The sequence below is a fragment of the Furipterus horrens genome, unplaced genomic scaffold (assembly GCF_987537825.1).
Source record: "Furipterus horrens unplaced genomic scaffold, mFurHor1.1.pri manual_scaffold_7, whole genome shotgun sequence".
Taxonomy (NCBI): Eukaryota; Metazoa; Chordata; class Mammalia; order Chiroptera; family Furipteridae; genus Furipterus; species Furipterus horrens.
The window spans coordinates 123,729,521-123,757,355 of record NW_028327177.1 but is presented as its reverse complement, the minus strand read 5'-3'; the positions used below and the strand labels follow the sequence as shown (position 1 = coordinate 123,757,355).

The window sequence follows — 27,835 nt, the reverse complement described above, 5'->3', positions numbered from 1 at the left end:
GCTGTCAGAGGGGAAGGGGAAGGAAGGGACTAGAACAGACATGCATGACACACAGACACAGACAACAGTGTGGTGACTGCCAGAGGGAGGGGGGTGAGGGCTGGGTGGAGATGGTCAAACGGGGAGAAAACGGGGACATCTGTAATAGTGTCAATACAGTTTTAAAAAAGCGAGGTCCTGCTATGTTCAGGGGAAAGTACAAATTTAAATCATAAATGGTCTTACAAAAACGTCGAGACAGAAAGATACCAAAAACCACACTTGGTTAGAAATAATATTTATTATCCCCTCCCCCCATGTACAGATTACTTTTCAGAAACATGAAGGTATTATCCGTGTCCTCATCAATAACAGTTTGTAGAAAATAAACTTAAGTCACATCTTGTCAACAATATATTTCTATCATTTTTTAAAACAATAGCCATTTTATTTTTCCATGTTAGTTTAAGAATAGCTTCAAGTTTTGTTTTGGATCAAATCAAGATAATCTGTGTTTATAGGTCATTTCCTGACAGAACCCATCCCCCCAACCCCTAAAAAAAACCTATATCCTAAGTGATAAACTCTTCTTGTACATTCAGCAAACTTTATATTGGAAAAGAAAAACAATAACTGAGATAGGTACTTACTCTCGTGCACAGTAATAAATCTAGCTGAGCTTCTACACCTTGCTTTGCAATGATGTTTACATAAAATAAATCGTATCTTATCAAGTTACAATGGTAGTTTCTTGAAATGTAAATGTGAAAGCTATACACTTAATCCACTGAAATTTCCCTCTAATTTTTTAATTTGTAATTAAATATTGCCATAAGGAAAAGCTTCATTCCAAGATGTTACCCCTTTCCCTCAGCTATTTCTCTCTAAAGCTTGAATCCTCTTCTCAGATCGTGTAAAGAGACACATTAAAAGCACAAAAAAAAAGAAGTTTTAACTTGCTGACATAATGCCCATAAGTTTGCTGACATAATGCCCATATTTTAACTTTAAAATGTAAAAATCAGAGTTAAAGCATCACTTAATTCATACAGTACATTAATTAATCAACAGTGTCCCACCAACTCAGACGTGTCCTAAAACTGGTTGTCTTCTCTGCATTTAGTAAGTTTATAACCAATGATCCAATCAAAATATGTGCTTGTAATAGACTGCTGGTTTAACTTTAGAACTGGAAGTTTCAGTGTTGGGCTCTTTTCAAATACAGAAATGCAATGAGTGGCATATGAACTATCAATTTTGTTTCCCATTACCTACAGGAAGAATTCATTCAAATTAAATTTTACAAGACAAAATGCAAATCTACATACCTATACATAGATGTATACTTGTATATATTCAACCTAACTAAGGTTTTATAAGCAATTCTAACATAGTTCTGGTTACACATTCCTAAGGACTTAGTAATTGTTTTAAAGATACGTATTATAAAGACACTTATGCAAAAGAAAAAAATTAAGAGTCAAAATGATCTTTGAGGCTTTCAGTATTACTTCAAAAAGCTGTTTCTATCCCCCATAGAAGAAAACTATGTATTTATCATAGGAAAAAAAATTATAAAAAGATAATGCTATCATGTAAAGAATTCACAAAAACTATACTTGTATATCCCATAAAAGTCATACCTATTTAAGGTAAATCACAATTATGGTTTATATTGTATTACAGACATCATTATCACCTTTCCTCTTTGAGAGGGTTTAACTTTATTTTTAACTTACTTAACTTAGTGCCACAGGAATTTAAGTCCCCACAGCAACAAGTTAAGCAAGATTACAAAATAAGGCATTCTGCTCACATGTCATTAAACAGGCTGAGGCAAGGAAAGTGGGCTCTTTTCATTTTTGTAAATTTATAGAATCCAAAAATTAAGTAGAAGGCAATCCTCACCCCCACCCCCAAAAGACAATTGTTATTTTCTAGGGAAACAGAAAAACATACATAAAATCCTCAACTTTGGCTATTTCTCCTACTGCCATAAACAGAGGTTGATCTTATCTATTTAATAAAGCACAATATTAGAAATGTGAATGAAATGTTTTTGACTATACCACTTCTAAACCTGTAGGTCATACACTAATTTACCAAATTATAGAGTCAATCTGATTGGACAAAATCCCTGTAGTGTTATTTAGAGGGGAAAAGTAGACGCACGCGCACACATGTGCACACATACACATCCCCCAACATACTAAATGATTTTCTTAAACATTGACTGGTTCTCCAGAAAGAAAATATTTATCATCAAGCTGGAGCACGTGTATAAGGGGCAGCAATGTAACCTTTTTTAGCTAAAGATAAGAATCTGAATAAACTTTTAAACAACTGGTATGCTGAACCAAAAGTTTTACCAAAGATGAACTCTAAAATACGTAGTTTTTGAAATCTGGATTCAACTCCCTGTTGCACTTTTACATTAAGTGTTGCTTAAACAAAAATAGAGCATAAATTCAATATTCTACTGTCTAAACATTTAAAGCAATGGTTATGTCATCAACAGGTAAAATGCACCTAATTTGGGTCTTTTCACACCCTTGTTTTAAGTTTATTATATGATAAAGCTCTTCACAGTTTAAAATATTGTGAAGAAATATATTTATGTATAACTATATTCACATACATATTATGTACACATACTATGTATTTGATGTACCCATAAACTTTTAATATGTGTGTGCCAGGATGATATCCCACACATAGGCAGGAACCCTGAATAATAGAATGGTGTGAACTATGAAATGATTTCTTAAAAATGCTTACAAATCAGAAAAGATTATAATGAATAATTATAATAACAAAAATTTTACCTTATTTACATAGTGCCTATCTCCCAAGAGGTAAATATGCTTTATAGACATTTTTAGTATCTCTGTGAGGTGGGGCATTGTGAACACTATCAATTCTCATTTTCCAGAACCAGCTAATCTGCACAGGATCATATACTTTAACAGTGACAAAGTAAAATACAGATAGGGAAATCTCCTAACCTACACAGACTCCAATTACCAGATCAAATAGTCCTGTGGTAAAATCAAGTTTCCATCATACAACAGAACTTCTACCACAAGGATTAATTTTTAAGTCCTCATATACTTGTAACTGTGCATTATTATATTTATACCACAGGGAGATCAAAATGGTTTTTGGTTTGGCAGATGAAAAAGTCTAACATTCGGTGTTAACTATTAGTTCAGAATAACTTCTCCAGTTTAAGTGCGACACAGCTGATTGGTCTATCAGGGAAATGCAGTCAATGTCTAATCATGGCTGGAAAAAATCTTAATCCAAACAGCTACTGCATAACTACAGAGAGAACCTACAATCTTGTATTGTCTTAAAGGTCTTTTCTATCTCCACATATGGTATACACATATAAATAAGCATTTTAGCACAAAATGTACAGTTAACATAATTCAGTTCATGTTTAAATAAACAAAGGCCTTAGGGGTGAACTTTAAAGGCCAAGAGCTCCTCAGAGTGCATGTTGTTTAAAGATCGAAGATCTGGCAACTTTAGAAGAAGTTTTGTAAAAATAGAGGCCTCATTTGGATGGTTTTTCATAATTAAGGTCCTTAGTGCACGGATGAGGGTTTCCTGCAAAGCCTCCACAGAGTTGACGTTTTCTATTCCAGATCGATCTAATGAAAAGTAAGGAATAGAGATATGAAGGAGAGGATATATTATTAACGTTAAATATAATTCTTGCTCATCAATCTCATTAATGAATTCAAAACAAGGTTTTATACATTGGAACACAGGTAAAAGATGACTGACAAAGTTTTAAAACACTTGATGGCAAATTTTTGTAGCCATTTATTATATTATAAAGATACAATATATATTATATAGTACCCTTGATAAATCAAAATTCTTTAGTGCTTAGGTATTTTTGTTCACAAAAAAACCCTAGAGATTTTGATTTTTAAAATTAGGTATCATCTGCTCATTTCAACTCCTTCTAACTGGCAAAATAAAATAAATAGTGTAGTTGAGAAATATATTTTCACCTCACATGGAATATATCCACATTTGTGTATGGCAGGCAGCCTCCAAAATACCCTCCAATGATCCCCTCACCCTGGTATCCTGTCCTTGTATATCCTCCTTCCCTTGAGTGGGCTAGACTTCCTGACACACCACTAATGAACAAAATACTAAGACTACCGAAAAACGGTAGCGTCCATCTTAGGCACTCACAAAGCCAGATGCCATGTTGTGAGCTGCCTGAGTGGTTCACATGCTAAAGAACTACAGGTGGTCTCCAGCCAATGGCCAGCAAGGAACTGAGGCACTTCAGTCCAAAAGCTGGCAGGAAACCGAATCCTGCCAACAACCATGTGAATAAGCCTGGAAGCAGACCGTTCCTTACAGAGCCTTCATGTGACGAGACCACAGCCTTGCCCACAGCTTAGCTACAACCTACTAAGAAACCTCAGCTAGAGGCACACATCTAAGCCACACTCATATCCCTAAACCTCAGAAACTGGGGGAAAGAAATGTATACATTTTTAAGTTGCTGAGTTTTAGGGTAATTCATTATACAGTAATAGATAGCTAAAAAACTATGCAACTTTTAATACCTAGTTATATTAACCTGCATTCACTTTCATTTAGCATACTGTGATTAAGCTCATCATACAATATTAATAAATAAGTGGTTTAATAAACCAATAAAAGAAAGTATCTTAAAATCAGCCAAACCTATGCTGTTTGCCCACTGACTCTTTTCATCAGCAAGGGCTATTTCATCCCTATACAAAAGGAGGCAACAGTATGCAAGAAATATTCAATGGCTCCCAGTATAGGAAGCTCAATTAATCAGAAAAATATTTCTCCAAGGAAGCAAAATTCTCTGGCCATTTATACCCTTTTTTCACTTTTTACAAGGAGACAGAGGAAGTTTTCCATTGTAACTGGTAGCTTAAAAAGGCCACTCGCAATACAAACATTTAGAACAAGAACTAAAATTTAATAATAAAAGGGAAAATGTCTGATTAACTCTAAGTGCAGGAAAAAATGATGAATATAGGCTTATACCTTAAAAAAATTGATTATCACAACTATGCTAATTCTTACACAAAAAGAAACAAATTGAATGATGACTACTGATTTTAACTATAGGGTAGTTCTTATGGAAAAAGAAACATGAATGTTGACTACTGGTTTGGGAAGGGGGTCCTAATTTTTCAGGCAAAACAGACAAACAAAAGCCCTCTTTTCTCTTGACATTTGACTTTGGCCATACAATCATAAGGGTCATCTTTGAAAAATCAATTAAAACTTTCAATAATAATTCTAAGAGTCACCCCGCCTTTAATATTCAAGTAATTGTATTAACATCCTTGCAACTTATTAATTCATTCACCAAGCACTTACTGACTATAGGTGGTTACTGTGGTAAGTGCTAAGGAATTAGCAATGAACATAACAAACCGAAATTCCTTTAGAGAGCTCATATTTTAGCAGAAGAAAATAACTGGTTTGTATTGTATCACCAATAATTTACAATACTAACAACTGGGAAAGAACAGTGATCCCACAAGCAAAATAATCTCCATGGGCAAAGGAAGAAGCAATAAGTGGAGAAGGATATGTGAGTCCAGTAAGTGGTTGGTCCTCGGATAAGTATTTTGTGTCTGGATGATCTATCCTTCTCTATACGACTCAGAACTTCAGGGAAATGCATACCCACACCTAATAACGTAAATTTATTACATTTTTCTAAAACCTCAATTTCTAAAACCTTAGTTTCATGATTTCAAAGCCAAAGAATCTAACTACAAGTCTCGCTAGGTCGTAAAACAGCATCCTCTCCAAACTGCACCAACGGAACACACAGACTGAAGCGGAAATTCATCTTCTAAGTCAGCGGTTCTCAACCTGTGGGTCGCGACCCGACTCTTTCACAGGGGTCACCTAAGACCATCAGAAAACACATATTTAATTACGTATTATTTTTGTGATTAATCACTATGCTTTAATTATGTTCAATTTGTAACAATGAAAATACATCCTGCATATCAGATATTTACATTACGATTCATAACATTAGCAAAATTACAGTTATGAAGTAGCAACGAAAATAATTTTATGGCTGGGGGTCACCACGACATGAGGAACTGTATTAAAGGGTTGCGGCATTAGGAAGGTTGAGAACCGATGTTCTAAGTGATGCACTAAATGGTACACTACACAGTTGAACTCTGATACATCTACCTTCTACTTCCTTAGCTGGTTCATCATCCCTCACCCAAGCCTGTACTCCTCACCAAATCCCCTCTTCATGCATATTCACTTCCTACAGGATGGAAGTTAAATTCCTTCAACAGAAACCTCTATCAGGACAACTAAAATCCATATCTACATGAGCCTTGGTCTTACACCTACAGGCCAGGCCTGATCTCCAACTGGAAGTGACTGCTGCCATTTCACACAATCTGAAAAACAATTCAGCTAATATATCCAGGTTCAATTCCCCTACTCTCCATGATATCAAGATTCTTCCAGTCTCACAGGAAAATATGCTTGAGATTTCTCTTTCCCTAAGCAGCTAAAGAGCTATTCTGTTAACAAGCAGCATAATGGAAAGGCTTTGAAGCTAGACTAATAGGAGTTCAACTGCTTTCTCAGCCAATTCTTAAACACATGACCTTGGGCAAATTGTTTAACACCTCTCTTCCTCAAATTCCTTGCCTGTATAACTGAAGATAACATGTCCTAGCTCACGCCAGAGGTTTGTTGTGAGAATGAAGTTAAATAATGGTCCTGGCCAGTGTGGCTCAGTTAGTTGGAGAGTCATCCCATAGACAGAAAGGTCGCCAGTTAAGATTCCCTGTCAGGGCACATGTCTAGGTTGTATGTTCAGTCCCTGGTCAGGAAGAGGCAACCTATCAATATTTCTCCCTCACACTGAGGTCTCTCTCTCTCTGTCTCTGTCTCCCCCCCACCCCCCATCCCTTCTCTCAAAAATCAATAAGCACATCCTTGGGTGAGGATTAAATAAATAAATAGTTATACAATGCAATCTAGAAATTAACTAGCATTTCTTCTGACAACCAAAACAAAAACCAGAAAGCAACTGTAGATTCCAAGGAAAACAAAAAGCTACTTTAAATATAAAGAAACTATAATGCTATTTAATTCTAAGCAACAGAAAATATAAATGAATAATCCATGTGTTATCTGAAATGTGAAACATTCCCCCTTCAGGAGGCACAGGTTAGTGCAAAGATTTATGTTGCTTTGTCGACATTTCAACCCCACTGTGTGAACACTATGAGCACTATTTACATAATCATAGTACTATAAGTGTTGATTTTTTATTTTAATTTTTGGAATCAACTTATAAATAAAGCATGAAAAAGAATCACAGCTATGTTAACAGAATGTAAATGTTTTGATTTTTTTTTTAAGATTTTATTTATTTATTTTTAGAGATAGAGGGGGATGGTGGAAGAAAGGGAGAAAAACATCAATGTTGGAGAGACATTAATTAGCCTCCTCTCACTCACTCAACAACTGGGGATCTGGCCCAGAACCCAGGCACGTACCCTGACTGGGAATCAGACTCTCAACTTTTCAGCAAGCCACACCAGCCAGGGCTACATGCTCACATTTTCTGATCCTTCACTTTTAAACACTCTCTCAGATAGTTTAGATAGAATCTTTTCATTATATATGTAGACAACATCCTCCATATCCTGGCTTCTTTTGCTATATAATGTCTATTATATGTTGTCAAGAATCAAAATATTTAGCCGTGACTGGTGTGGCTCAGTGGGTTGGACATCGTCCTGCAAACAGAAAGGTTTCTTGAATTTATACTACTTGAATTAAATACTACTTTAAAAATAACAATAGCCCTTTTTAAGTGGTAAAGATTTCCATTTGACATGAGCACTATCATATATTTAACTAAGTGAAAGCATTATTTTAAAATGCATGGAGGAACTAGTATAAATGACCCACGGACATGGACAACAGGGTGGGGATTGACTGTGGGAGAGGGGGCAGGTGAGCGAGGCAGGGGAGAGCAATGGGGGGAAAAATGGGACTGTAGTAGGAAAACAATTTTTTTTTAAAGAACGGGAAAAAAAGAAAACTTTTGGCTAAAATGGCACAGAAGTACAAGGAACACTACTAGAGATGAACAATGGGAGAATAAAAAGTTCACATTTCTTGGCAAATAAAGTGATACATAAATTATAATTTAATAAAAAGGTAACACTAAAATGCATGGAATTGTGCATGTGTGTGTATATATATATCCTATATGTCTTCATATATAAACATAACAAAAATAAAAGTGTATATATTCTTTTACAGTTTTCCACTTAGTATGTCAAACATTTTTACATGCTATATATCAATATGCAGGCATATGGATAAATGGATGGATAGGGAAATGGATAGCAAGAGACTCCTAATATGAGCAGTTATCTTTTTTGGTAGTGACATTATCATTATTCTTATTTTCATCTTAATGTTTTCTACTTTGTCAAAGAACCCATATTATTCTCATGGTCAGGAAACAAAACAAAGCTTTTTCAAAAGGAAATTAAAACAAAATAGCATAGTTCCTAGCATAGATAGAGCTCCGCTTCACCCGCTGCCTTCATTCCTTCCTCTGAAGTATCTCTGGCGCATATTCTCTCCCTCCACCTCCTCTGACACAACCTGTTTCAGAAGTGTTCATTCCACTGCCTCATACCTAAAGTTATTTCAACAGACTCTCTAGCTGACTCACCTCTCTAATCCATCTGGGATACCAATGCAGCAGTAAAGCATCACTTTGTTCATGCCTGATCATTCCTCTGCATAAGAAGTTACACTGACTTTCGGCTGTCCCATTTAGTTAAAACTTCTCTGCTTAGTTCTCATCGCTGACATTCCAAAACCTGGTACTCTCTTATCCTGTAAGCCTCTGTACCCCTCCTCCTTGATGTACACATTAGGCTTTGACCCCTTCCCCTGCCCTGCTTCATGTTTTCCCACACCGTCCCATCACTTTTTTGCTGGGAAGACCTAATAATCCATCCTTCAAATTCCAGTTCCACCTCCATCTTCCCCACAAAGTCTTCTCAGATGACTTCATCTTCTTTCCTATAACTCCTATTTACTTCAATCAGACCACACAATTTAGTACATAAAGCATTTTCTGTCAGTTCTGTCTCTCCAAATAGAACATAAATACTTAGATAGCAAATTTGTATCTTAATGCTTATTCTGTCATCCCCTGAGCACTTAGCACACAGGGCATATTCATCAGATAAAGAAATTAACAAGATGGATTACCTTTAGTTTCACAATAATAGATTAATCTCATGTCCACTCAAACCATTACTAATTACTTATCAACAGACTGTGAAATGGTAAAGTGCAAAAGGCATTTAAGGTTACTGAGAAAACAGGTATTACTTCCTGACATAGTCCTTCCATTCCTTCTATACTATTTCCATATCAAAAGTGCATTTTTAGCTACACAGGTAGAGATGATCAGAAAAGGTAGCCAAATTATGGTTCCAAATGGCCTAAGTCTTATTTATGCCACTGACGTACAGGTCCTTTGGGATATACAAAGTACTTACTCTTCTTAAGAGCTATTGATTAACAGTTTAGCTAAATAACCAGGGCCATAACTTACATTTTCACAGTTGAAAGCAAATGGGAAGCTTAAAGTATGTCATATCAAAATAGTGTAAAATTCTCAACAAATGTTTTAAAATAAAGTCAGTGACACCTAAAAGTGGCTGGTACTTACTTACATATCCCCCAGGGAAGTATTGCCTCAACTTCTAATTTGCTACTGGGAACTAGTATCTGTTTTAATAGCTATTGTCTAAAGTGAAATACTTTGGTCAGAAATAACTGCAATACAAATGCAAGGTAAGGAAATTGAGAAACATCATCAATGACTCTCATAACTAAACATTGAATGTTAGGACTCAAAAATCTTGGTCACTCATTCAAACAGTAACTGAACCCATGATAGGCTCACATGGTACATTCCACGCCTTGCACAGGATGAGAAAACCAAGATGCAAAAGGATAAAATTACTTACATCCAAGTCACACATAAAATTCAGTGGCAAAGCTGGGTGAAAGCCTACAACTAAAAAGTCACCAATTGTTATAACAAACTACACTAATATATACTGATACTTTCAAAAGTAACATACACATTATTTTAATTAAAACTCAGATCATTTTAGAACCACCTACCTGGAAAAACACAATGTTCCAAAATGAAATAATGATTTAGATTCATAAAAAGTTATTAACCAGAGCTAAAATAAATGTCGTAAATATAAGACCCAGCTCTAAACATAATTTTATTATTATATAGCACTTTTGACTGTTACTGCCATGATTTAAAAAATTAATTATGCAAAAATAACAGATTGACATAGCTTAGCATCTTCCTTAAGGCCTCTTCCCTCCATATAGCTTGTTACCTAGTTAACTTCCACCTCCTCCCCAGTTGGTCCTTACAGTCTAGGTGTGGCACAATTTTGAACCAGCTTGCATACCTGCAGATACCAGGACAACCGCTGTAAACAGACTCATTTCTTCATCACTAAGCTGGAGGGCATTCAGCTTCTCACTGAACTCAAACATAGAGTTCAGCAGATCCCCAGCTCCCATTGAGTGTAAGTCATCCACGCTATACTTCTTTCCACTTAAAAAGGTGACAGTACGTTCCTTTGCATCAAATAATGAAGCAAACCGTACCATTAAAACCTGGAAAAAGAAAAAGACTTATATGTATTTGGAGAGTTCAAAAGCAACGCTAAGACACACCTCAGTAATCGGGTCAGTTAAGGAACATTCTACATATAAAAGAGAGCTATAAAGGAAAAACTGAGTTTATCTTTACCCAGAATAATTTCCTTAAGTCAAATTTTCTACCAAAGCAATAAATACTCCAAGAAGATCAAAAAAATTCTAGCCACCAGTGGCAAAATACTTAACTCCTGCAATACCCTGAAACTCTATTAATAAAGATTCTGAAATGTAAATACAAAATTAAAGTAGGCAGTAATGCCAAGAAATCTGAAACTGGGCCTTGGCCAAAGCCATTAAAAAACTCTTTAAGCTACCAAGTATATATCTCATGGTCTTGAAGCCCTAAGTAAAAAGAGCAATATTTCAATGTAGCAATACTTGGAAACATCAAAACACCAAATGTAGCCAAGCCAAATGCAACATATGAACTCTAATTAGACCATTTGAAGAAATCAGAACCCAAAGAGGCAATATGCAAAAAAAAAAAAAAAACCTATTTGAGTAAGTGTGCTAGACACCAAGTTATAAACAAAATACAAACTAAATCAGGCAACAATTGTTTACTTAAAGTACCCCTTCCATAATATTAAATGGTGACATCTGTCACATATTTCTCTCATAATCAGCGGAACACTGAACAAACACCTTGCCTTTGCAATGCTCCCAAGCGAGGACTTGTTTTACCCAAGACAATCCAAGTAAGCCTTCTCTGAACATGGTGCTACAGAGAACACAGCTATCCCAGGACAAATGACAAGGCAAAAGGAACCAAGTCATGGATGGAGTCAGGGGTTTGTATCCTAGCCGACTGAGTGTACTGGTAAGCCAAGAAAAGTCTCTTCACCTCTCTGGACCATAGTTACTTAACCTTAAAAATGGGTGAACTGAACTTGTTCACTGACACACCTTCTGGCTTTAAATCTTAAGTGTGATGTTTTCCTTTAAACTGAAAATCCCCACCTGTGGGTATTACTTTTGAATTACACCATAGATATTTCATTCATGAATAGGGCTTCTTCTCTGTTAGTCCAGGTGCCCCAGAAAGCAGAGCCTAAGGCAAAAGTTTATGTGGGGTGTGCACTGGCACACATGAAAACAAGAGTGAGAAAAAAGGAAATGATATGTAAGCAAAGAGAGCAAACATTAGCAATATTTACTGAGCTGGCCACCGATTATCAAGAACCACTGAGAACTCAATCTCATGAGACCATTAGAGAGAAATGGCTTACTACCCCACTAATCAAAGATTTCACCCACCAGATATCAACTTCCCACCTGCCGGCCTGCATTTCAGAATAATACATAAGTGAGCTCGAAGCCTGAAGTTTCTCATACCTCAGCAGCAACAGGGAAGCCATTGGCCAGACCGGTGAGAGGCACCTAACTAAGCACAGCAGAGGTACTATCTGTGTCCTACTAAAGTTGCCAACAGTGGCTACCCCATGCCCAGGCAGAAGACATCACAGCAAGAGAAGCTGGAGAATAAAAAGTAGCCATAGATTCTGGAGTAAGATGAGGCCAAGAAAACCTAAGCTGCCACATTAAGTGATGTTTGATACATCCCCCAAATACAGGATGGGATAAAAGTAGTTTTACAGTTGTTCATATGAAACAAAATACAATAATAATACAAGAATAACTGTTTTGCATATTCACAACTATAAACCTACTTTTGTCCCAACTTGTATTCTACAATCTCCTCAAAGACAAAAACCACATTCTACTTACCCTTCATATTCTGTAATGAACATAGTAAACTCCAAGCTAGGCTTTCAGTAGGTGTCCACCACTCTGCAGAACCCACCAAGTCCACATCTAAAAGCAGTACTAGCCCTGGCCAGTGTGGCTCAGTTGGTTAGAGCAACATCCTGAAAATTGAAAGGTCATGGGTTTGATTCCTGGTCAGGGCACATGCCTGGGCTGTGGGTTCAGTCATCGGTCAGGGCACATATAACTATGAGAAACAACTGGTCAATGTTTCTCCCTCACATCTGTGCTTCTTTCCTGCTCTCTCTCCCTCCCTTCCCCTCTTTCTAAAATCAATGGGCATGTTCTTGGATAAGGATATTAAAAAATAATTAAAAGCTATACTAGAACCTGGAGTTTGCATGCTAGGAACACAGAGCATTTATACTTCAAGTCCTAAGTAACACTGCATTTATCTGGCCTCCTCCCCCAAATCCTAAGATGGCCATTCCTTTGTTGGTAGTTTCAGCTTCTAGACTATAAATACTCATTTAGAAAAGAAGGACAATTGTGCATGAAAATAAAATACTACATGTCCTGTATCCATACTCAGGGTTAACAAAACCTACCTCAAAAGTCCCGGCCTTTAAAAGATTGACCTGATCATGCTGAGAAAGATCTCTGAACCCAGGAATACGCTTTGCAAATTCCACCACTTCTTTCACTGCTGGGGTGAAGCTCATTGAAAATTCTTCCCAGATTTCATGCCCAGATTTATGAGGATCCACATATGGAGACTTACTCATTGGACAAACCTAGTAAGCACAAAACAGAAAAATCTTAAAATTATGAGAGGTGGCAAAGAAATGTCAAAAACGACGTCTCAATCATTGGGAACACCAAAATGAAAACCCTCAGATGCTACTGATGATAGCACTTTCTCTGTCGCTACTCTACCATGACAGAAAGCCTCACAACCACCGAATTTAAATAGCAATTCACTTGTTACCATGAAAGAAGCAAAACTGAGATCTGTAACAAGGCAGTTCAGAAACCCTTGGCGCAGGTTTAGGAGTTTCCTTTTCACACTGCTGCCACCTTATGTTGGCTTTATAGTTTAAAAAAAAATTCAGGGGGGTACGGGGCAGAGGGGAGCAAAGAGAAAAGAAAATGGGACAACTGTAACAGCATAATCAATAAAATATACTTTAAAAAATTCACACATATTTACTTGATTCTCAATCCTATTAGCGAGTTATAGCAGATGTTAAATTACCATTTCTTAGATGAGAACATGAGACTCTAAGATGTTTAGTGACTTATCCAAACACAGCCAGAAGTCACAGGCCTAGAACCCAAGCCCACATTTAGTTAGCATTTCAGAACTCACTCTTTTCTAAATGGGCACAATTACAATGTGGTAATTTCAAAGAGGAAAAGATAGTGAGCTACCTCACTTTTTTTTTAAAAGTCATAACCATTTATTTTATAAACAATGGTGTGAGCACTGACCTCCACCTAGTCAATGAGGAAACAATGACTGGAGATACAAGGTGCACCTTCTAAGAGAGGATGAGGGAGTAAAAATAGGAAGCTACAGAAGGCATAAAAACACTAAAAAGATTATAAAACATGCACAATAAATTCTTTTAGTAAAATCAGCCTTTACATTTTCATTAAATCCAGGAGATTTGGGAATTAAATGGTTCTATAACCATGATTTTTCCCCTCCTTTAGGCAGTCACTAAGTCTAATAAAATATAAGGTCACCTTTAAGATCCATGGAATCAAATACTTGCAAGTGACCAAAAAAATCTAACATAAGGACTGGTACAGTAAATTATTTTGAAAATATAAAAAGAAGGTTTTAATTACCTGACTGTGGAAAAGACCAAGCACTATCAAAGGACCTCAAAGTTTAAACTGGAAATGATGTGGTACTGATGCTTTTTCTGAAATTTTGGCTGAATATAAACACTGTACTTTCATGTAGACTGTTGCATTTGATGAAAAATAAACTTGAATGATATAACATTAACTCATCTCCTAGGATGAAGTCTGAGAAAATCCTTAGAAGCTAGCTTATTAAACTATTCCTAAATTTTCACACAATGAAACATCCATGTTCTATATCCAAACACCTTTTTGCATTATGGTTAAAGAACACTCCTTCCAGAGAAATCAAGGAATTACCAACTGTGGCAAGCTAAAAGATCAGCCCTTAGAGAAAATCCCAAAGCTAGTAAGGTAGTGATTAATCAGAATGCTTAAATTTTGAAAGGGATTTCTAAAAATTAAAAGACCAATTTTGCATGATCCAGATTTTACATAAAATCCTAATCCCAGTCACAGTATCAATCAAATCACACGCTTGTACCTAACTCTGTGTGAAATTAGGTCATTCAATAAATGATGTTTATTAAAAGTATCTGACCTAAAACATTGCACTAAAGTGATTATGTAAATCTCTTAGGTTTTCTGACCCACCCTTGAAGTTGATATATCCCCCACATAAAAGAAAACCTTCAAAGCTTTCCTTGATACAAGGTGAGCAAAAAAATTGATTTCACTATACCAGATGCATTCTCTCTCCATTGTTGCACAGGTAACTATTCTTGTTCTCATTCTGAGAAAATCCATCTATCGAAACTCTATCACATACTCTTTGAGTATAAGCATTGGAGAAGTTCATACAATGTCCATTTGCAATACAAATGGCATGCCCATTTGGGTAATGCATTATGTTCCTCCCTTTATACTGTCCATTGAGATTCTGCCGGCTCTCACTACAAGGAAAATGGCTGCTAAGCCCATTGCCACAATGGTCATGATTTAAATTATACTGCTCCATGTTCTTGGGAATCCGTTCTCTCTGGGGCTGCATGGTCTCTGCTGAGTTTTCTCGCTGCTCTTGATTATACATAAAGGTATCCTTGTGGGCTCTGGTCACCATGCCAATTACTTCTTCCTTTGCAAAATCAGAAGAGGGAGGAGAAGAGCTTTTGATGTTTTCTTGCTCCAGCTGGGGCTTGGGTCGCAGCTGTTCCTGGGCTGGTAAGGCTGTCTGTTCATGTTCTACTAATGCATCATTCTGCAAATGACCACTGAACTGGCTGTTCATCATGGTCTTCATTGCACTCTGCATTTCAATTAGCATCCTCTGTTTTTCACGCTTAGGAATACGACCAAACCGAACAGCTATTGAAGAAAAAGATATTTAACATCTATATTCTAAATAAGACCTGTTTATACAAAATAACACAAAGTTATCTTTGACAATTATGGCCTCTAGTCATACAAGTAAAGGGTATCTATATGTCTCTGGCACAAATTATTCTAAAATTACTGGCTGTTTTTGATATACCATGGGAAGTGGGAGGGAGGGAGAAATGTTTTCACTGTTCTCCCAAAACAAAGCTAAGGAGAAGATCTCTCTCTTGGGTATTTATAAGCAAAATCTAAGAAAGAAATTTGAAATTTACTAATAAAAATCACAGTCTGAAGCAGACCAGCATGACTACACAGCGCCTTATAAACAAAGCTGAAGGCACTGTTCTTATGAAGGCACATGGGATTCAGCTACCTACATCCACTAACACTAAGAGAATCTAGTAGGTATAATCACTTCCTGACCGTCTAACCTTTTGTCAATTCATTTTCATAACCTTATCCTCAAGATCCAACATTAAATGACCTGTTCTTTCCTTTACTGGCTTCTTCAAAAAGAGAATCTTAAAAAAAAAAAAAAAAAAAAACCCGCTCTGGCCAGTGTGGCTCAGTGGACTGAGCGCCAGCCTGTGAACCAAAGGGTTGCCAGTTGTGGGCCAGGTCCCCAGTTGGGGGCACGCGAGGGGCAACCATACATTGATGCTTCTCTCCCTTTCTCCCTCCCTTCCCCTCTCTCTAAACAGAAATTTTAAAAATCTTTTTAAAAAAAATATGAAAATAAAAAGCTTTGACCAAGTAGCTCAGTTGGTTAGAGCATCATCCCAATATGCAAGGTTGTGGGTTCGACCCCAGGTCAGAGCACATACAAGAAACAACCAATGAATAAGTATAACAGCAAATCGATGTTTCCCCCACCCCTGCCCCCTGCCCTCCAAGATCTGTTTTTTAAAAACACAGTCAATAGAAATGCAGTTACTGAAAAATCAACTTGCTGGATTTTAATTAAAATCAATAAAATAATTCATCCTCCATTATTTTAGAGGCTAGTCTTAGAATGTGTCTGGTCTTTTATACAAAGACAATAAAAATTCGCTATGCCCACCCAGTAAGAAAGCCTTACTAATCTATAACTTCTCCAGCATTATTAGACAAATGCTTTCATAGCGTTTAATACTCTACACCTCTACTCCCTCTCCTTCACAAATGATTGCCATTTTTATTCTTTTGGGGCAATCATAACATCCATCAACTTTGCTATTAAATTTTTTCAAGCAATTAAAAATCAAAAAAATCAGTTGCTGAAATCTGTTATTCAAGAAGCTCCTTATTGCGATACTGTATTTCTGTGTCAGTAAGATATTAGAGCAACTTAAGGGATTGCTTCAATGACCTCCCCTAGATAAATGTGAGGTTCATTCTTAGCAATTCTTAATTAGGCCTAATCCCTCCGAAAACCTCTTCCTCCTCTGTTGTTTCATAAAGCAGAAATAGACTAGCCACAAATGATTTCCCTAAGCACAACAGAAGAGTCAAATCTTCTAGTGATGTCATCCACAGATAATACTAACAGTTCCAAAGTTACCACAACTTTTATTTTCCACTGCTCAATTTCAACCCAGAATTGAGCAATCTCCTCCTCCACTCCAAACCCTAAATGTTTCTTTCAGTTTTGCATTTCCTTTCAATGTATTCAGAATCTGTGCCCTAAAAGCACACTATTGGCTCGGGGCTGAGAAAGTGATAAAGATACTTCATATAAAGAGAAATGGGACCTGGCTTGTGTGGCTCAGTGGACTGAGTGCCAGCCTGCAAACTGAAAGGTCGCCGGTTCAATTCTCAGGCAGGGTACATGCCTGGGTTGCGGGCCAGGTCCCTGGTTGGGTACGTGCAAGAGGCAGCTGGTTGATGTTTCTCTTGTACATCGATGTCTCTCTCCCTCTTTCTCCCTCCCTTCCCCTCTCTAAAAAATACGATCTTTTTTAAGAGAGAGAGAGAAATGGGTTCATCAGCAATGCTAAGAAATTATGGAGAAAGAACCATAGATTCCTACATCAAGAAAAACTATATCTTTTGGGGGGGTGGGGGGAGAGTATTCAAATTATATAGAACCAACAGAAAAAGAAGTGAGCCAAAAGCTATTTCTAGGGTGTTGATGTAAAAATTTTACTTTAATGATTTGGCATCCTACAAGGTATTAAAATATGTTTTCTAAAATCTGCTTCACCCTAAGCACGAGAGGGCCATTGGTAACTGGTTTATAGTTCTGGTTTATGCTGAGGAATAAAAGTCAAGCTTCATACACTTTAAAATAGAATGATCTTTAAAGTAGGAACATACCATCTCTCGACATTCCAACAGACAGACACTTTTTGAAGCGACACTGCTGACATCTGTTCCTATTCATTCTCATTATAGAACAGTTTTCATTCTTCAGGCACTTCTTGTACTGAATGTTTTGCTGAATGCTTCTCCGAAAGAAACCCTAAGAACAAAGACATATGCATTGATTTTAAAACATCCAGATGAACTCCTTATAAAAACAGCCACTCCCAACCCCTTATCATTCAATATTACTAGCTACACCTGGGAAATAATTTTGGCTTAGAACAGAGGGAAATATAAACTTGACACATGGAATTTAACTTGATTCTTACCAGTATCAGTAAGCACCTATGCTTACTGGCCAAACAAAACTCTTCTTCCCTTTCTTCCTTTGGAGGATCGTGCTGCCTTCCAGGCACCCCTTGTACTACATGGTACCCGTTACCAGTCCCTGCCTACAGCCACATTTTCCAACTCATACTTTAATCACATATAAATTCCAAAGCTCTTAAAATATGACTTATTTTTAAAGAGTTGACAGAAAAGGATGTTCCATAGCTATAATCGCCTCACTGAAACTAAGGATTATGTTAGTAGAGCTTGGTCTTTCTGGATCATTACCTGCTGACACAGCAATGGCTACTTCTGTGTGCCAGATGTTCCTGGCTGCTTGTCATCGACAGGTGTCACACCACAGAGCAACTAACGATCCAGGGAAAGACAGGTCCCGGCTAGATGGCTACAAATAATTGCCTTCACTAAACAAACAACTTAAGTGCATGTGCTTTGTGTGATAGGTACTTAAAGATCCCAGCTTAATAGTTCCAAGAAGAATGGAAAAGTCAGAAACACAATTACTGAGAGTATCTTACACTGTAGTTCCCTTGAGTATTATAACTAATCACATACTTCATGAATCTGTATTGGTAATTGTGGAATACATCTTTATACGTTATTATTGCAATACTATATACTTGGACACTACTATATTTGAGCTAGATACACCTGTAAAAAGCTATACAACAATTATGTGTATTTATCAAGAATACAAAATTAGGCCCATTGACTTGTGCTTTTGTTTCTCTAGCTATAAAGTTAGAATGATAACTGCTCCACCATTACTTCACATTTTTCAGAGGGAAAAAAAACTGTTTATAGAATTTTTAAAATGGTGTGAAAGTTCTACATCTATATAAAATTCTGACCAGCTTGTTAAGTGACCTGGCCATTAAGATACACCAAATCACCATTCATTCACAGCAGCCCTAAAAATTATTTCTTCTTTCACCACGTATATTCATTATCTTGCTCACCCGCCATATCCTGCCATACTGGATTCCTGCTTCTGGCCTTGGAGCACTTGCCATAGCCATGTTAATTCAGGAGAAAGGATTGTGTCAGATTAAAAAAAAGAGAAAGGTTCCCTGGGAATAAGGAGGAGGTATAAACTATCTCCCTTGGAATTATCTGATGGACAATCTAAGAAATATTCAACTAAACTTACAAATATAATGAGCTTTCCCAAGCAATCAATTTATATCCTATTTTCTTTTATTCACTTGGCATTACTTCCAAAGATACCACACTTTTATAAGTATCTAGGAATTATTCTCAACTCCTAGTACCAGATATGTCAGAATGACAACATATCTGATAAGACCTTATCAAAATTTGGTTTAAACCAGTTCCAACAAGGCACGCTTGCCTTGTCTGTTTTGCTCCATGCTGTTTCCCCTCCACCTAGAACAGCGCCTGACACATTAATGAATAGGCATTTGTGCACTTGGTTGCATACCATAATTAAATTTGAGTGAGACAGCAAATTTATTTTGATCAAAATCTTTTAAAAAATACTTTCACTGAATTAGAAATACATTTTTTCAATACAAGTTATATTTATATACTACATAAAATGCTTAAGACTTAAAAGAGAAGCAGCGACTTCTCTCCTCCCAGATTATCAGCTGTGGAAACTGGCAAACCTAACTCCAGTTTCTTTAATCCCAGAATCAGTAGCTTAAAGAGACAAAAGCATACTTTCCTTACCTTACAGCCTTCACAAGCATGAACTCCATAGTGGAATCCTGACGCCACATCCCCACAGACTTTACACAGTAGAACCATGCCACTAAATTCTAAGGCACAAACAGAAACAAAAGTGAGAAAAATTTCAATTGTTTGTACTCTTTCCAACTGAATATTTTATTTTGTTCAATTTTTAAGAGCTTTCAAAAGATACAAATATACTTTTATCATTTAAGGAAAAGTACTTAACACCACATTAACAAATCAAAAGACACCATAGTTTTCTCTTAAATTCAGTTTATGGAACTACCAAAAATATTTCAGAAAAGCTGGTTTTGCCCTTTCCTGATGATTTTTAACATTTTCTGAAATTTTGTAAATCTAGAGTTATTCCACACCAGATATGTAACTAGAACTAGGCAAGTCTCCTGCATAAGAATGGAAAAGTCAGGCAGAGGAGTCAATCAATAAAGGGTACAAACGATATCTCCTCAGGCTGCTGTAGAGATACTCAACTCCATTAACTTACAGGCACCAGATAGATCCTATTCCTTCCTGATCTTTCCCTACACCAGCCCACCTTACCTCCACATGCACTTATGGGTCCAAATTCCACTACCCATTTGGTTATCTCAATCCTGCTTTATTTCCTAATCCCAAAGTTCCTAGCTCCAACTTCACCCCCACAATGAGTAAGTACTCTGTTCTAGAAACCAGATTCAGTACTAGGAGTCCAGAAGAAAGGTAACTGTGAAAATGTGGCAAAAGGGGGTACCCTAGAGGAAACGTGGAAAGGCACAGTACATAACCACATACTTCACTCTGTGACAATAATCAGTTATGACAACCCCTACAGGCTGTGACTTTTAAAACCATCACTGATATCTTACCTAGCTACTGAACTATGATTACCCAGAAAGAAGTGAAAATTATACCCCAAAATATAATGGTTCCCCCAAATGAAAAGTTGATCGAGTAAGCCCCACCTGCAATTAACGGCACCAACCTTTAGAAAACTAAAGTAACTTACTTGTCACTCCACTGTGACTCTTTGTCACCCCACAAGCACTTGACTTGCTTGTTTTCATAGAACAATCTATTCGATCATTCTTCAGAATGCCTTCAATATTGGGAAGATCGCCATTTTTGGGATTGCCATTGTTATCAGAATTAGAGCTATTTGGAGAAGATGGAACAGAAGAGAAGGAGGACTGGAAACTATTCTCAGAACCCTCACTATGACAAGAGGCAGGGCTAGAGGCCGAGCTGGAAGAACTGATATAGGCAATCACACCTCCTAGAAAAGAGGGAAATCAGATAATTAGATACATGATAATATGCATTTTCTATTTTTATAATTCTGAACTGTAAAGTCACTAACTTGAAATTGGTTACTGATTAAATGTCAACTTATCCCAGAAGGAAAAGCAACTTATTTCCTACTATTCTTCCTGCTTCCACAAAGTTCAAAGCCCATACAATTCCACTGACTTAAAAAGTGAGAAGGCTCTCACTGGCTTAGTTATTCTGAGCATATGCAAATCCAAACCTAAAGTTTTTCAATTTTCAATCTCTTCCTAAAATGAATGAAAAACCTTCCTGAGTGACTCCATAACTTAAACAAATTGTTTTGTCCATGAAGAAATCTGCTTCTGGTCCTCTTTTTGTCTCCTTCAGTATACCTTTATATGACACAATCCTAGAAACAATGAGTTCATCGTTTGCCTCCCCCACCACTTGGCTAAAACACAGGTGAATCAAAAACAAATGTAACATCTGGATCTCCAGATAAAGTAATTCATTCCAAAATGGAGAACCTTTCCTAGCTGTTGCCCCCAGAGTCTCTATTTTGATGCTCCCTGAAGACTTCTATGACAATCACTAAACCTCACCTCCACTCTCCCTTCTCCACCTACTTCTCACTTGCAGACACTTCTCTCTAAGCAGCTCTTAAGGAATCCAGACTCATTACTTGTTCTTCTGACTTACTACAGTAAATGTTCAAGAGGCTGGAAGAAAGAATGCAGGCTATTGGAATAACATTAAGGCTGAAGTTAATGCCCTCTTCACAGAGCTACTCTCAAAACACTACTCACAACTTCATCAATATAACTTCCACAACCCCTCTGAAACCTGGTCAGAGACTGTAAACCTCCCAGGTTAAGAAACAGCATTTAAAATTATTTTTAGGGTATAATTACAAACTGCTTCACTCAAGAGATAAAATGCTGCAACAGTAATATCATAGCCAAATATGTTATTTTTCCAAATCACAGGTCAAATAAGCAATTCTCATCTTCTCGGCCAAGGTTTACTGTAGTTTCTTTTCCTCTTCTCCCCATCTCCAACAAACATTCACTGGCTTTTTCAGTCTTCATCAGATGCAAAGTTATCTCTCTTCCATCTCTGTTCTGAGGTCTTATTTAAATCTACTTTTTAACCAGTTTCCACCTATTTCTCAGCTAGACCATAAGCACGTAGGTGTGTACAGTGTCTCAATTCTCTATACATGCTTCAGGTAACAAGTCTGTCATAAATATTTTTAAGATCTACTTCTCTACCCTTGTGAACCCCGTGTCTAATAACATGGACAGATTCCCAAACAGTATAAAACATTACTAGAAAGTTGCCAGTAAAACAGGGCATTTCTGACAATAATCTAGATGAGTATATTAAGTAGTAAGTGGAGAACTTGGCACATTCCCAAAGTAATAACTGCAATTTAAGCATTCACTCTGAAGTTCATAAAACTTTCTCTGCTAACGGGAAATGACTCTCCAATCTTTTTTTAAGATAAAAGTCACACTTTATAAGTCATTTAAAACACACACAGTGCCATACACACACTCAACAAAACATTCCAAAATAATTACAGAGAACAAAAAGCCATTTCCATTTACAGAGGAAAAAAAAAAAAAGAGGCAAAAGAATTTGTCTTTTAGTCACTTTTAGTCTGTCATGTTGAAATTCGGTACCAAATACATATTGCGTATAAATTATTATATCCAGGCTGGGAAGGCCCTGAGAAGTAAAACACAACCACAACTCTCAGGGAGTTTGATTACAGTCCAGAGAGATGTTAAAACAGGTGCCTACTATGCCAAGAAAAACACAGCAGTGTCGATCATACGCAAACTTAATATGCTTAAGAGCAACTAAGTGCACTTGAGTTTTAAATAATGTGAACATTCTACCCACTTTTCCAGTCATTAAGCATATGCCTTGTATCAGTCTTCAGGTTGGAGGTGTGAATCTGCTTTCTTTAATCTGGCCCACTTCCCGAATGCTAAGAATGAAGCCACCTCCCCAGAATGAAGCCAGAACTTGATAATTAATATTTGTCCTGTAACGTGGTCCCTACCTATAACCCAGTCATTCTCAAATTGTGGTCCCTGGATCCAGGGCTCCAGCATCACCTGAGAATCTGTTAATAATCAAGTTCTCAGGCCCCGCTCCAGATCTATTGAATCAGAAATCTTAATCGCCTTGGTGATGCTGATGCACAGTGAAGTTTGAGAACCACTGCCACACGACACTTTCATCAGTGCTCAATGGAAGAAAAAGTGAGCATGAGTAGTTTTAATAAAGCAATTTCATCTACCAGTGATTTTAAAATATAAAGGGTCCTAAGACTTCAAACACAAGGAGAAAAGGCTTCCTGAGTTTATTTTCATTATCTAGAGAGATTATGTAAAATGTGCATTATTAAAACTACCTGGTACTGTTCCAAAATACACATTCCCAAGGCTCTGCCCAGACGAGAGAAGGCACCCATAGGAATGAGCATTTTTAACAAGCTTCCTGATTCTTTGCAACCTGAAGTTTAGAATGGCTACAACCAGTGAATTCTAGCACAAATTGCCTACAGTTTTATTTTTCAATTATATTTTATTGATTATGCTATTACAGTTGTCCCAATTTTTCCTCCTTTGCCCCCATCCACCCAGCACCCCTCACTCCCTCAGGCAATCCTCCCACCATTGTTCATGTCCATGGGACATACATGTAAGTTCTTTGGCTACTCCATTCCTATACTGTACTTTACATTCTATTGTGTAACTACCTATTTGTATTTAATAATCCCCTCACCTCTTCACCCATTTCCCCACATACCCCTCCCATCTGGCATCCATCAAAACGCTCTCAGTTTTGCAGAGCTTCCTGGACTCGCATGTCTATTTCCTTCACCAAATTAGGGAACTTTTCTTTCATTATATTTTTCAAATAGACTTCCAATTTCTTGCTCTTTCTCTTCTCCTTCTGGCACCCCTGATGTGAATGTTAGAATTTTTGAAGTTGCCCCAGAGGTTGCTTACACTATGCCTGTTTTCTTAATTCTTTCTTCTTCTTGTTCTGATTGGTTTTTTGTTTCTTTATGTTCCAAATCATTGCTTTGAGTCTCAGCTTCATCCACTCTACTGTTTGTCCTATAAATCATTCTTTATTTCAATTAGTGTATCCTTCCTTTCCTGACTGGGTCTTTCTTATGCTGTTAAGGTCCTCACTAAGTTCCTTGAGCATCCTTATAACCAGTGTTTTGAACTCTGCATCTGACAAATTGCTTATCTCCATTTTATTTAGTTCTTTTTCTGTAGTTCTGATCTGTTCTTTCATTTGAGCCATGTTTCTTTGTCTCATTTTGGCAGCCTCCCTGTGTTTGTTTCTATGTATTAGGTAGAGCTGTTATGACTCCCTGTCTTGGTAGTGTGGCCTAATGTAGTAGGTGTCCTACAGGGCCCAGTGGCACAGCCCCCTGTATCACCTGAGCTGGGTACTTGATGTGTGCCCTCCAGGTGTACTGAGTATACCCTCCTCTTGTAGTTGAGCCTTGGTTGCTGTTGGCTGGTCAATGGGAGGGATTTACCCAGGCCAGTCAGCTGCAAGGACTGGCTGTGACCACTGACCACCTACCTCCACCTTCTGTGGAGGATCAGCTGTGTAGGGGTAGGGTGGTGGGGCTCTGATGTGGTCCATAGCTGTCCACTGGGTGTGCAGGCTCTGGGGTTTCCCGGGTGATGCAGGCCGAGGTCACCCCCCGCCTGTGTTTTGCCTGGGACTACCCTGCCTAAGCTATAAAACAATCTGCAGATGGTTCCTACTTGTGCTGGGCTTGGAGACTCCCAGGTGAAGCCAAGCTGTGAACCTGGGCTGGCTGCTGCTATTGCCAGGCATGCACCCACTTAACAAGAGGTATGGGGGTGGCGGGGGGGGCCTCCCTGAGGCCAGCTGTTGCTTGTGTGAGAGAATTTAGGAAGTTGTGAAGCATGAGCCAAGGCCAGCCATTCATATGGGAAAGCCACTGTTTTTTTTTTTGTTTTTTGTTTTTTTTTTAATGAATTTTTATTCCAAATGACTGTCATGGCTAGAAAGACAACAGCTAAAACTCAAAACAATTTGCATAACTGGAAGTCAGAAGTAGTTGATTTGCAGGAGAGCCAGTGGTGTGATGACAGCCTTGGCACTCTGGTAATGGTTATAACCAAGAAAGTGTAAAAATAACCAACGTTCTTCTGATACACATTCTGGAGGTGCAGTGTTCACAGCAAATAACATAAAAAGAAAGAAAGGGAGGAAAGGAGGGAAAGCCACTGTTAATAGCTTGGGTGGAACATCAGTTGAGTGGGACAGAGCTTCAGGAGATCTCCAGGGCAGGGCAGTGTTAGCCAGGATGATGGAGTCTTAGGCATGGCACCTGCATGCCCACTCTGTGGCTCTGTCAGGGGAGGGCTCAGAAAAGGGACAATGACCTCTGCCCACTTTTCTGTCTGAGTGAAAACTGTCCTCCAGCTCCCACCTTGATGCCAAACACTTTAATTCCTCCCTGTATGCCACTGGTGCCTTTCAAGCTGCTACCCCGGTGCTGGAGCTCAGAGGGAGTGAGTCTGGGAAGGTTAGTCCATGTGTGGGTTCTTTAAGAGGAACTGCTTGGGACTCTAGCAGGTTCTTCCACCAACTCAAATCCACACTGGTTTTTGGAGCCAGTGGTTGAGGGGCCTTATCTTCCTGGCACTGGAACCCTGGTATGGGGCTGGGACTTCTCACTCCCAAGATACCCCTCCTGAGTTTTTATCCACCACACGTGCGTGAGGGACCAGCCCATTCCACATCAGCCCCCCTCCTACCAATCTGGATGGATGTGCTTTCCCTAATTCCATAGTTGTCAGACTTCCATTCAACTCGATTTCTGACGGTTCTGAGTGATGGTTGTTCTATATTTTGTTGTAATTTTGATGTAGTTGTGTGAGGAGGTGAGCCACAGTTGCCTATGTCACCATCTTGACCAGAAGTCTCTGATCATGGCCTATAGTTTTAAAAGCTGATGTTTCATTGACATAACTGTATGACTACACTTAATAGACTATGAATCCAAAGAGAAGCAATTTTAACCTGGAAGCCTATCAAATGTCATGTTCCCAGGTAGAAACACCATGGTGCCATCTATTCTCATAAAAGTTTAGAAATCTGAAGTTCACATTAGAAATTCCAGGTGTTAGCAAACTGCTGCTTTTTTCACATATGTCTCCACTCAGAATAGACTATAAAGAAAAATATTATCCTTAGTCCTGAATAAATTCCCAAAGGAAGGTCTCACAGCTACTAGTCTCCTCTAACCTACTATCTTAAGTAGTAAATTCACTTCCTAAGATCTCAAGAGGATAAAAAATGAGAAAGTGATAGTTTTCCTTAGAAGGCTTTCCTAGGGCCCAGGTCTGAGTCAGCCATTCACATTCACAAAGTCTTTGGACTACGTCAGCTTAAAAAAAAAAAAAAACCTTAGAAATCAAAGCTCTCAGTGATGGCTTAAGAACGAATTTAAAGCACTGACAGCAATGGAAGGTATTGTTAAAACCCAAAACACACCTTCCTTTGCAAAAGTTCCAAAGTCAAACCTAAGAAAAATTACTGAGCTATCATCAATCTAGTTAATATCCTATTTCTATCTTTAGAAGTTCAACAATCATTTACAAGAATTTGTGCCAATCAAAGATGACCCACTAGAAGCAGTCACATTCTCCCAGCAAGTCCTTCTACACTGACTCAGTTATCTTACAGCATCTAGTTTTGCTACCAGACACCAATCTACCAACATGATGATTAACAACCCAAATGGGTTAAATTTTAATTTCCTATGAAGTACAAGAGTACATCTAGTAGTTCCTCAACCCAGTAAGAAAGGAAAATGAAAACTACAAGTCACCAAAGACCTAATGAATGTCAAGAATAAAATGACCCAATTTCACATCACATTTCATCCTCTCAGGAACCCTGTGAATTAATTTTCAGTATCCCATTTTACAGATGAGGAACTCAGAGTTCAGAGAGATTAAGTAATACAGTATTCCCTCACTTATCTCGGGTATGACACTCTAGACACCCCCGCAATAGATGAAAATCCGCGAAGTAGGAACCTTACATTTATTTTAGTATTTATATATATTTTAAGGCTTTATAAACCCTTCCTACACACTTATAAACCATTCCCAGTCCCTTATTAACCTTTCCCACTCCCTTATTAACCTTTTCCACACTTTTATAAAAACTACGTATGTTCTTAAACATATTCTACACTCTTAAACCTATATAACTTAAACATACATATACAGTACTGCAAAATCCCGCGATATAGCAAAAAATCTGTGATAAACAATTAAATAGATTTTTTAAAATCCCGCAACACAGTGAGGCCAAGATAAGTGAACCACGATATAGAGATGGACTACTGTACACCTACTAAGTGGCAGGGCCAGGGTTGAAAGTCAAGGCTATCTAATTCCAGAGGATGGACTATTACCTCTTACTGAGAAGACCTAGGCTAATAAGTCACTTTCAATCTCTCCAAACCTGAGTCATC

General features: G+C 37.7%; 1 protein-coding gene across 1 annotated transcript in view; it reads right to left on the bottom strand.

The window, feature by feature from the left end:
- Positions 1-261: 261 nt before the first annotated feature.
- Positions 262-27,835, bottom strand: part of NR1D2 (nuclear receptor subfamily 1 group D member 2) — a 32,476-nt gene continuing 4,902 nt past the window's right edge. The window contains exons 2-8 of the mRNA XM_090284389.1: positions 21,014-21,280; positions 20,005-20,093; positions 17,974-18,118; positions 15,044-15,666; positions 13,098-13,283; positions 10,527-10,737; positions 262-3,635 (exon numbers count right to left, since the gene is read on the bottom strand). Of these exons, the coding sequence (XP_090140515.1) occupies positions 3,439-3,635; positions 10,527-10,737; positions 13,098-13,283; positions 15,044-15,666; positions 17,974-18,118; positions 20,005-20,093; positions 21,014-21,280 (1,718 nt within the window). The 3' untranslated portion in view covers positions 262-3,438. The remainder of the gene's footprint in view (positions 3,636-10,526; positions 10,738-13,097; positions 13,284-15,043; positions 15,667-17,973; positions 18,119-20,004; positions 20,094-21,013; positions 21,281-27,835) is intronic.